The 12,054-nt window shown below is 43.3% G+C and overlaps 1 protein-coding gene across 12 annotated transcripts in view; it reads right to left on the reverse strand.

Moving 5' to 3' along the window:
- SRCIN1 (SRC kinase signaling inhibitor 1) overlaps nucleotides 1–12,054 on the reverse strand; it is a 165,162-nt gene that overhangs the window by 36,497 nt on the left and 116,611 nt on the right. For all 12 annotated transcript variants that reach the window (XM_069953482.1, XM_069953489.1, XM_069953481.1 and 9 more), the window contains 5 exons: nucleotides 10,147–10,342; nucleotides 9,792–9,990; nucleotides 8,576–8,669; nucleotides 4,307–5,139; nucleotides 1,999–2,091 (listed from right to left, as the gene is read on the reverse strand). In XM_069953482.1, the coding sequence (XP_069809583.1) occupies nucleotides 1,999–2,091; nucleotides 4,307–5,139; nucleotides 8,576–8,669; nucleotides 9,792–9,990; nucleotides 10,147–10,342 (1,415 nt within the window). The remainder of the gene's footprint in view (nucleotides 1–1,998; nucleotides 2,092–4,306; nucleotides 5,140–8,575; nucleotides 8,670–9,791; nucleotides 9,991–10,146; nucleotides 10,343–12,054) is intronic.

Consider the following 12,054-nt stretch of genomic DNA (forward strand, 5'->3'; position numbering starts at 1 on the left):
AGGATAAGCAAGGAAAAAGTGTCCTACTGCAACTACTTATGGACCTCTGGCCAAAACCATTGGAACGAGACTTCCACCCTGACTTCCACTGCCTTACACCCTGTGATAGGGAACTGTAGCGCATAACCATGAGTAACTCAAGTCTTTCTAAGCTGTCTCACCACAGGGTGCCAGCTCGGGAAGGTCCCATCTTCGGTGAAGTACTACTTAGACTGTGTTCCAAAACATAACCACATGTTGTGGATACTAGGAAAGGGACTAGGGCCCTATTGTCCTACAGCTACCATGACACTAACATCCATGCCATGTGATGCCTCAGTAATATATTTTGCCTTCCAAGACACAGCAATTGTATCCTCTAATACTGAGCAGAAATAAAAAAGAAGCTCACATAGTTTATTATTAATATCTTCTTTAGGGCCCTATTACACGGAGCAATAATATGTCTGATTAGGCAGATTATCGCTCTGTGTAATAAAGACAACGATCACTAGGATTAGATACAGCGGCCGGCACTGCCTATCCTGAGGTTCGTGAGGGGATTACAGTTGGCGTATTGAGAGTGAGATGGCGGTTTATGACCGGTGATCTTAGCCCTCTTAAACAGTGCTGTAAGTACTAACAGTTCAAGAAGAAAAGAAAGTAGAGGGGGCGCTCACCGTCTGATGCAACCTTCTTTATTTCATATGACACACAGGCTAAAACATAGCATGCAAGAGCGGGTGGGGGGACGCCACACACAGTAAGCAGTTACAGCCTTTTCTCGCTTCTTCAGACTGAAGAAGTGCATGCATGCGCGAGAAATGGCTGTAGCCTGTGTGCCATATGAAATAAAGAAGGTTGCATCAAATGGTGAGTGTCCCCTCTACTTTCTTTTCTTCTTGAACTGTTAGTAAAGACAACTATCAGCCGTTGACAACGATCAGCCGATGACAATGATCATTGGCTGATTGGGTCTTTAGGTCCTGACCTACATGCAATAGTAATGTGTGGCCGACGGCTGATGAATGTGTAAATAAAAAAGTTCATACATTACCACTCCACACTCCCCACTGCCTTCCTTGCTTCTGCCCGTTGTTCGTAGCCTGTCACTTCAGTTACCGGCCCTGAAGAGGCTGCGGACAGCAGGTATAAGCAAAGAGAACACCAGGGAGTGTGGAGAGGTAATGCCCAAACTTCACTTTTAAACAAGTTCTGTATGGCTATCGCTAACAATATATATACAGCCCTTGCTGCACGATTATTGAGCCGTGTAATAGGCTCAGGTAATGAGTGCCGATCTAGCCATCGGGCCATCTAATATGCCCCTAAGTCCAACACTTGTAAATTGAAGAATAAAGAGGCCTCATTGATAAACAAGCTATTGGTGATCTACGAGCAGGTCTCGTTTATACACGAGCAGGTCTCGTTTATACCTTGTATTTTATGTTATTTTTATCTATTATGATGTTTTTATTTATCCTAATTTAACTGTGTATTATGTACCTTTGTACTGTATGCATAGAAAAAAAAGCTGCGGAATCTGTTGGCGCTATACAAATACATTTATTATTATTATTATTATTATTATCTACTCAGAACCTTTCAAAGATCCATCAGTAGATTCCCTAACCAGGTTTAAAGGTCCCCATACACTTTATACTTTTGTCAGCCAAACCTTTCGCTGTCAGCAGGTTCAGCCCTGAGTATAAAGTATATGGGGCTCTCCCAACATTCCACTTTGTTCTCAGAGAGACCCCGACCTTATTGTTCTCAGAGAGATAAGCCGCCGCCAGAGCTCTCTGGCTGTGGCTTACCCCTCTTCATAGAGAACACATGGATGCTTGGATATGCTGAACATTCCTGTTGGTGGCGTGGACGAGGGGGGAAATTACTGTCGTACGGCTGACAGTTATTGAAGGTATATGGTCGAGACTGTTGTGTTACAGTATAAGTGCATGTGTATGACAATCAACCATGACAATATTCATTCCCTGGCAGCGTCTTCCCTCCCTGTACCTGGGATTGTCGCTGTGGGTGCTCTGCATGAGAGCGCTCTGGACCAGTCCGGTTAAGCTAGCAATCTGTTTCTCCATTGCTTCCATCCGTTCTCTGCAAACAAGCAAACAATAGGAATATTAATCTCTGTGAATCAAATAATTGATTCTGTATTCAGGAGACACGGCGGAGGTATTAAAGTCACAGAGCCTCTTCCCCGGTGCGGCTGCAGCTACCCTGATCTCTGGCGTGCTGACAGATCTGTGCACGTATGACTTTCCTACAGAGGCTCAGATCATATTAATGAAGAGACGTCTGCACGGGCACATTCATCAGGTTAATGAATAAATGATGCTTCTATGAATAAGCCGGCAGAAGACTGCACTTCACCAATAAACATTATCTCATTATTGGGCGGCTATCTTGCCATACGGCACATTGATTTATTAATAGCCTGGAATGTGTTAATTATCAGAATTTATCTTATTGTTACAGAGAAGACATATAAATATTTCCCTATTATGCCTTAAAGGATTTTAGGTGGTCAATACACGATCCCCACAGGCTACAGTTAGGAGTATATATGTACCGGCCGAGGTTCGGGTTCATATGAACCTGAACTCTCGGCTTCTGATTCCCGCTGTCTGCCCGCTCCGTGGAGAGGGTGGATACAGCCCAAGAACCACCTAAAAACTGGGATACAGCCTATGGCTTTGGCTGTATTCCAGTTTTCTTGGCGGTCCTCAGGCTGTATCCACCCTCTCCACGGAGCGGGCAGACAGCGGGAATCAGACGATACGAACCCGAACCTCGGCCGGTTCGCTCATCTCTAGTGGTCACTAGTGTTGAACGAGTACGAAAATGCTGAAATGTTTGACTTAAGTAATGAACCCCATTGAAATCAATGGGAGATGAGCATTTAATAAGGTGCCCCCTGCATCGCAGAGCAGTGGGTGCCTGGTTAACCTATTAATTTTTTTTTTCCATTCTATTTTTCTTATATTTTGTTTAAACATCCCTTCAAGGGACAAAATATACAAAAATATATGGAAAAAACAAAATAGTTTACTGTGGCAGATGGGGAATGTAACTGATGGCCGAATAATTGTTCAGCTGTCCGTTATTGAAGGCGTATGGCAACCTTTACGCAAGCACCAGATGCTCAATTGATGCTAAGCTCCACTGAGCATGCTCGCTCAACACTATTGTTCATAGAAGAAAGGAAAGCCTTGATTAAACTTTTAAGAACAGTGAAGATCATATTGGCAGACTATCCAAGCGTGCCTCTCTCTACTATATACAGTACATGCTAAACCCTACCATCACTTCCTGTGTTCTGCCTTGCCTCGTCTGTTACTAGAGATGGATTTCCCTTGCCAAGAGGCAGTGTATAACAGACCGCAGGAAGGGAAACCGTGGTCATGATCTTGGATCTTTATTTCTGGGCTAAGAAATTGTTTTTGGTAAATAACATGACTTACAAATATGTTAGGAATCATATATAGGGAAGTTGTTTGAAACAACAGAGACAATTTTAAGTGTTCTAAATTGCCACAACACTATGCAAAGTCTATTCCAACTAAGATCTCAATAATGTTAACCCATAATGTGTTAAAATATCTCAGTTGGCAATGTAATTCTAATGTTTATTACCTATCATCACTACTTATATGCCTTTGCATTTCCATCCGAACCCGAACTTTTGGCATTTGATTAGCTGGGGCTGCTGAACTTGGATAAAGCTCTAACTTTGTCTGGAAAACATGGATAAAGCCAATGACTATATCCATGTTTTCCACATAGCCTTAGGGCTTTATCCAAGATCAGCAGCCACCACTAATCAAATGCCGAAAGTTCGGGTTCGGATGGACTCGAGCATGCTCCAGGTTCGCTCATCTCTACTTATGATATCTTATGATATCTTGTTGAATTTGGCCATGGAGCCACATGACTGTCCAACAGTATTATGTGACTAGCTTGACAGAATGGAGAAAGGGTGGTAACTTGGCTTTACACACATGGAATATGGATGACCAATAGGCCACCAGACAAAGACAGATACTGTTTAGAGATGAGCTCATCTCGAGTCCGATCGTTCAGCATTTGATTACTGATGGCTGGAGAAGTTGGGTGCAGCCCTAGGAAGTCTGGAAAACATGAATCAAGCCTATGGCTGTATCCTTGTTTTCCCTGAACTCTCCAGGGCTACATTTAACTTCTTCTTCAGTATTCAAATACTGAACACTCGGACTTGAGTTGCGATTTTTTTGTAATAATAGAAAAGTTGCCTTACAAGTTAAGATGATAAGTATGCAGTTACTGCTCTCACCTTGTCTCCACCTCCTTAGTGGGCACTGGAGAGCTAAAACCGGACAGGGGACGTTCACCTGGTCCAGGGAATATTTCATTGGTGCCAGAGGAAGAGCTGGGATTCCGTTGCTTACCAACAGGACTGTCCATAAAAACAGAAGAGGAAGAGTCCTTGCGGAATGTCTGGCGAACAGGAGAGGAGCGGCTGGAAGGCCCTGAATAAGGACTATGGGGACCTTGACTCTGGTTAACATCAACCATCCTTCCATCTGACACCTTTTGGGGTGAGGAGGGCGGAATACGGAAACCCATTCCTGGAGCGTATGTGTCTCCGTATATCTGAGAATTAGGTTTGTACATTCCATCTTCTAGATCAGTCTGTAGAGCAGCTGCGGAATAGGTGCTCAGAGAGCGCACTGACCCACGCTTGTATAAACCCCCCGGGTAGGAGAAAGGGTCCCCGAGTCCAGCTAGGGACTGAGTGGATGTAATGCTAAGTCTTCCTTCATGGACCATTCCATAAGGATCTGAATAAAGTCCTTCATTCTTCACCAGCACCACATTCTTGTTGCTTAAATCTTCATCGGGCTTCACGTCCCGTCTCTCCAATATAGCGCTAGGACTAGGAGAGACTCCTTGGGCTGGAGGAAGACCAGACATTCTGTCCCCATGATGCACAGGACTTCCTGCATAGGAAGGTGGTCGTCCACCACTGTAAGACATGCGGGATCGTGCTGGGGACGAGGACTGAAGTACTGGAGGAGGGGACCCAGAGGCCAAATGAGGAGCAGGAGACATACTATTGAGGCGTCGGGTAGGAGAAGAATCCCTGGACCCATACATCATTTCACGCTGGAAAAATAAAATAGCAGAACGTGGTCAGGAGAATGGCAATAGTCTGAATACAAGACTATAATATGATGCAAGAAAGGTTAGGAGGATGGACATACTGACATGCTAAGGATTAGTAAGACTAGAACAACCAAGTACAGCAACTACTTACAGGTCTATCTATAAAGGTAAAGGACTGGTGTTTTACATGGTACATAAGAATGGGATTAGTTAGGGATGATATACTTTGTATTCTACGCTAAAGACAAGCATGCATGTTATTATGATCATGCTGATCTATGAACGGACACAACACATAGACATGTGAAACAGGATACATGTAATTCATCCATCTTGTAAAATATTAAAGGGGTTGTTCACCAACATTTTTTTTGCAAAGATTGTAATTTACTTCTATTGAAAAAAAATAAATCTCAAGTCTTCCAGTACTTATCAGCTGTTGTACGTCCTGCAGGAAGTGGTATATCCTTTCCAGTCTGAGACACTGATCTCTGCTGCCACTGCTGTCTGTATCAGGAACTGTCCAGAGCGGTAGCAAATACCCATAGAAAACCTCTCCTGCTGTCAAGACTGGAAAGAATACCACTTCCTGCAGGACATACAGCAGCTTATATGTACTGGAAGACTTGAGATTTTTTAACAGCGATAAATTACAAATCTCTGACACTTTCTGGCACCAGTTGATTTGAAAGAAAAAAACTGGTGAACAACCCCTTTAATTCCATCCATAATCAGCTACAAGTCATGTACTTTCTATTTGTGGCTATGTATTTATGTAGGCATGCATGCATGGCCAAATGAACGTTTTTTTCTCCAAGCCACAGCATGTCGGCAGCTGCTACCTCAATGGCATTTATATTTTTTTTGGGCATATACAGCTCTGCTCATGGTGCCAACTATGATATCATTAAAGGGGTTGGCCACTTTATAGTAAAATAGCTCAGTGTACAGTATTAGTAAGTGTACTCACTGTATATACTAACAGCAGCTCCCTGTGTACCTCATAGAGCTAATATCACACTCCTCTCCTCCAGGCTGTGCTGTTCTGCTGTGTGGTGAGTCTCTCCATAAGATGGCTGACATGGAGGAGCATGTGACCATGCCCTGCCCCCCAGTGTCCTCCAAATGCATATACAGGCTCAGTGGTGGACATTGGGGGCGGGCCATGGTCACATGCTCCTCCATGTCGGCCATTTTATGGGCAGACTCATTACAGAGCAGGACAGCCTGGAGGAGGAGGGGAGTCTAATATTAGCTCTATGAGGTACACAGAGAGCTGCTGTCAGTATAGACTGTGAGTACACTTACTAATACTGTATACTGAGCAATTTTACTATAAAGTGGCCAACCCCTTTAATTATAAATTCACTACTATATGGGATTACTGTATAATATAGGTGCCAGCATTCCATGTTACGGGTATTTGGCACCATATGGTGGTATCATTTACATAGTGTTAGCTTTCATCTTCCTAATATTAGGAAAGGGTTCATGGGTCTGCCCAGATTCCTCCACAGACTTTGATCCAGCCCTGCATACATGCCATACATAACTCTGAACAAATCCACCCAAATCCCATCACCCATCAACAGCAGACCCCCACACAAGCCTTTCCTTAGTGCATAGGCACATGAAGCTGCATCCTAACACACATACCATTGACACACTTTTACAATAAAAACAACCCACTTGCAGCAGACATACGTACGCTTGCACAGACTACATTTCGTACATGCAGTCAACCAAGCACGCCTATAATTGCACATACATCCCCCCCCCCCAGGGATAGCTCATTTGCTTTCAAGCTGATTTTAAGCCTGCGCACTAAACTCCCCCTTGTGTACACTTCCCTTGATCCCTTTTCACCCTATAATCCCTTCATCTTAAATTTTTAAATAGCCTCGTGTCATAAGGCCTTCTTATCACTGTAGCTTTTATTAGAGGCCTGGCTAGGGAGATCAAGAATCTTCAAGAAGGAACACTATACAGTATGTATTCACTTAGAGACGTCTAATCTTCTTCCATTTCCATAACTCCCCGTGTACCCGGCCTGCAATTCTGTTATTCAAGCTAGACATACATTAACAATGAGAACCCTAATAGCTGCCACCTCTCCGTCTCCCATAGCCCTGACAGTAATGAAATGTGCATTATGCAGGAGAAGGGGAAATCCCTGTGATGTGAGGAAGCTGCAGACATTTGTATGCGGGATCACACCTACAGTCTCAGGATAGGAATAGGAACACGGGGGTAGAAAGTGAGAGGAGCTTACCGAAAGATGACTCACTAACACAGACAAGCATGTCAGCCGAGTGACTGGTAATATATGCAGAGCCAGACTTCTATTACTTGCGCTATAAACAACACTGTGTACAGGCTGCTGGCGGTACTTCGGGTAGGAAACGGCGGCCTTACCTTATGCAAATAAACTGCAAAGCTTAAACTTATCTGGGATTTATCTGCTTACTATGCCACATTTGACACAATCTGGAAGAAACATGAGCCGCGGCATAGGAAATGATTGAGTTTCATGTAATACAGGTGTAGTTCTTGACAATGCAAGGATAAGCTATTATGACTGACAAGGTGTTTGTGTCTATGGTAACACGGTCATGGCTTCCACGCTGATGTTAATCTAGAGTATTAGGTGGCAAAACTTCCTGATGTTGCAGGCCCGGACTGGCAATCTGGCAGACCGGGCAAATGCCCACAGGGCCGTCCATATCGCCAATCTGTGGGCCACCGGTTTTGCTGTGTATTTGCCCGGCCCTCAGCAGTGGTTGAGATAGCCTTTGTTGAGCTTTGTTATGGAGAAACAGAGTACATTCACTTACAATGTCTGATCGGGGGGTGGGGGGGGGGGGGGAAGCTAGTGGAACCCCCAACAATGGTTTAAACAATGGAGCTGTAAAGCTCTACTGAGTATCATTCCCTTTCAACTCCAGACTGAATCAGCCAGGCTTTAATTACAGGACACCAGGTCACTTAATTATAGTCAGTGGCACCCAGATGTCTTCTCAGCAAAAGGCTCGGCCTTTAAAATGCTCGGGTCCCTTTTGCTTTAGTACTTGGTATAGGGTATTAGCAAATAGTCCCACACCACCCTCTTGGTCAAAATGCCCCAAAATTATTGTGGCAGGGAAACCCCTTTAAGTTACAGTCTTCTAAAATTTTGATGACAACAGCAATTTATGCCATAGATACATAAAAAAGCCCACATGGCAGTATACACACAGTCATCCAATGTGCTTCCATCTTTATTCCCACATCTGGTTGTACAGACAGACAACAGTCATGCACATGCACGGCTCCCATTCCACACAAGGACACACATGCTTCTGGGCTGGGAGCAATCGCTGCCACCTACTTCCGGCCCCCAGCCCAGACCCAGCCAAAGCTGGTGACAGCAGTCTGACCAGCGGTCTTTTCCGCTTACTCTCACGTCCCCGTTGGTGATGTGAGGAGCAGGAAACGAAGAGTAAATGGGCTCCTTCCGGTAGATCTTAATAATACTTCTGTCCTGAATGTCTCTGAGAAAAGCAAACAAAACAAAACAAAAAAGTTAAGTCATTAATGAGTAAAGGCAAACTGTTCACCCAGGAGAAGAGAGTCCAAATGGAGGTCGCTATTATGTATGTAACATAGATAGAATAAAAGTTCTTCACTTTGCTGTTCGTCAATGTATGACCAGATTAAATTCTCAATCCGAATTTAATACATGCACTACCAAAGTGTTGGGTCTATGCAGTTGCATCCCACCCAAAACCAGATTCTGCTCATTTAAATTAGCATCGAAGACAAAACATCTATGGAAACGATTTTCTGCTTTGAACTATCCCTAATGGGAATACCAGCTGCTTAGATGACAAGTGATAAGCCCAAAACTGTAGAGGAATCAAAAAAGGCAATTGGTGAATCTTGCCATGGTGGATTTAAAGGGGGTACCTATCATTTATAAACTTTTGACATGTCGTAGTTACAGAGTTTGCAGTATACAGACTCATAGACTTTCTATGAATTAATAAAAACACTAAAGAGAAAAAGAGAGTGCACTCACCCTAAAAACGTCCTTTATTGTAGCTTTTGGATCTCCTCCATAAAAACTCACAGCGGCTTGAACACTGGCACCTTCAGTGTAGGTGACAGCTGTTTCGTGTAATCGATACACTTCCTCTGTAGACCGAGGAAGTGTTTTGATTACATGAAACAGCTTTTACGTACACTGAAGGTGCCAGCATTCGAGTCGCTGTGACTTTTTTTGGAGGAGACCCAAAAGCTACAATAAAGGACATTTTTAGGGTCAGTGCACTCTTTTTTTTCTCTTTCGTGTTTAAAAGTGAGTGAGAGTGAGCACCCCTATAAGTCTTAATCCCCTGCACCCCCATTGGCAATCCTAAGAGCTGGAAGTGCCTACCACTGACTCTCTAGTTGGAGATTGGTTTTCTATGAATTAATGCATCACACATTCAGCTCTCTTCTCAAAGGAATTAAGATGGTGGAATGCAAATCTGTAAATTCCACCTGGGGGACTGATCACAGACTGATCACCCACTTTTATTTCCAGAGGACATAGCACTGTGGCATCACTCAGTTCTTTGATGGCCTCTTACCACATGGTCACTTCTTGGTCTACAGCCACACCCGATCCATACCTGACATCTTCCAATTCATAGAAGACATTCCGGGACTCGTCTTTGATAAGTATAGCCGTGTTATGAGATTTCAGCATTCCCATGGTAAGCTTCTGCTGGAACATGTGCACTATAAGAGCATGTAATGTGTCCATACTGGTGATCTCATGAGTGATGTGCACCCGTCTTGTCTCATCACCATACTGAAGGAACAAGACACCTGAAAGTAGAAAAACGTTCAATGCATTAAATGGACAAAGAGGCGGCCATGACACAATGCACACTCCTCCTCGGATAGGTTATGGAGAATTGAATACACAAGAAAGAGCATAGCTACGTCTCTCACTGTTTAACTCCTATACCGGTGTTAACCAACCTGGTGAGCGTAGTTTGGTTTGGCTGGTGGATCGAGACAGTGGCAAGCTTTGCCTGAAACGATTCATTCTGTTGAAGCCAAGTGGCAACTCTGCTTCTGACATGGTTTCCAGGGATTCAGCTGATGCAAAGGACAATTTGGCTGCTTGATCTGCAAGGCCCGGCTGAGAGCTTTGAGAGTGACGTGAGCTCCTAGTCTGCAAATCAAGAATTACACCATTACTGCTGATATCTACAAAGAAACTGATGACAATTTCCATATTTTCTTCATAAACACCTAACATTTGTTAATACCATGGACTTAAAAGGGTTGTCCACAATTAGACAAACATGGCAGAAAGGTCTATGGCTTATGTCCTATATTCTGACCTGCAATACCCCACACAACCTTTGGGGAGGGATTGTGCTATTGCTGGAGAAGCCATAGAGAAGCCTTTTAACGTTCCCAGACACTAAAGTTTTACGTTTTTTTAATCCTCAAAATCCTAAGACTTCTTTTAGAAAAAGTTTCTCTTTGATGCAAATAGTGAACTTTATTGATAAAACATGGACATGGCTCAAGTAATAAATGATTTGTATTGGAGCAATTTTGGATATAACTAATCTTTGAGGGAAGCAATGAGAATTCAAGACCGCGAGTGTTGGTTTGGAAAAGATTTGTTGTATGTATAATGTGTACTGCAAAGTGTAGAAGGGGTTCAATAGGAAATCCAATCATTTTTGGCAGCAAGAATTTCTGCATTCACAAAATAAATACAGTATAAGTAACTACAACTAGAAGTCTGAGTATGGAAGAATATGGAAGCCATAACAAAAAAGGCTCTTGTTATGTCTAAGCCTTTTCAGACCTCGTTGCGGTCTTCTGCCCATAAAGTATGCCTGAGACTACCCTTGAACTAGGTTTTCTTGCACCAGTCTTATTCTAGTACTTTCTGTGTGGTGATTGACAGGTACCACCACACCCGTCTGGTTTCTTCTGCTAGCCTAGTGCAGGCTGCAGATAGTTTAGACCAGGGGTTGGGAACCTTGGCTCGCCAGCTGTTGCAAAACTACAACTCCATCATGCCTGGACAGCCAAAGCTTTAGCTTTGGCTGTCCATACAAGATGGGAGTTGTAGTTCTGCTACAGCTGGAGGGCCAAGGTTCCCTACTCCTGGTTTAGACTTAGTGGTGATAGACAGTTGCCTTCACCCCTCATCTCTATTGCTTGTCAATCTGTGTTCTGTGCAATCTGGATGCCAGAGAACTGTTCCAATCACGCCCTGGTCCGGGACTTGACATCTCATACGAAGTTCACCTGTTCTCTGGGTCCTTGCTTGTGATAGTCTTAAGCTGGTGTTTATATTGGATTGGATTACTTGGTATTGTGACCTCTTTGCCTGTCCTTTTGTACTCCGTTTTTGCCAGCTGTTTTTGTACTGTTCTGCCATCTCCAGTTTGACCTGTATATGCCTGACTATTCCTCATTGGGTTTGTCCATCTTGTCTCGTTCTGTGTTTCACTTACCCAGCTTAGGGACTGCCGCCGAGGCCTAGCACAAGACCGGCAAGTAGGCAGGGACAGTACTGGGGAGGGGGGGGGGGGCTAGCGCTAGGGCTCACATTGTCTGTCTTTCACCGGGGTCCTTTAAGGCTCTCTAGCCTCTATTCAAATGCATTAATACTACATGCGAACACATTTAGAGTCAGGCCATACAAAATGATAAATAAGTTTACTATACCTGCCTGTAACTAATTAAATTTAAAGGCACCATCTTTAATTACAAAAATGTAATATAACAATAATATATATATATATATATATATATATATATATATATATATATAGTAATTGTGATTTTTTTTGCCATTTACTTGTTTGGTTAATTATTACATATTATTACATATACAGAGGCTCAAATAAGAATATA

The sequence above is a fragment of the Dendropsophus ebraccatus genome, chromosome 14, assembly GCF_027789765.1.
Source record: "Dendropsophus ebraccatus isolate aDenEbr1 chromosome 14, aDenEbr1.pat, whole genome shotgun sequence".
In the NCBI taxonomy this organism is placed as follows: domain Eukaryota; kingdom Metazoa; phylum Chordata; class Amphibia; order Anura; family Hylidae; genus Dendropsophus; species Dendropsophus ebraccatus.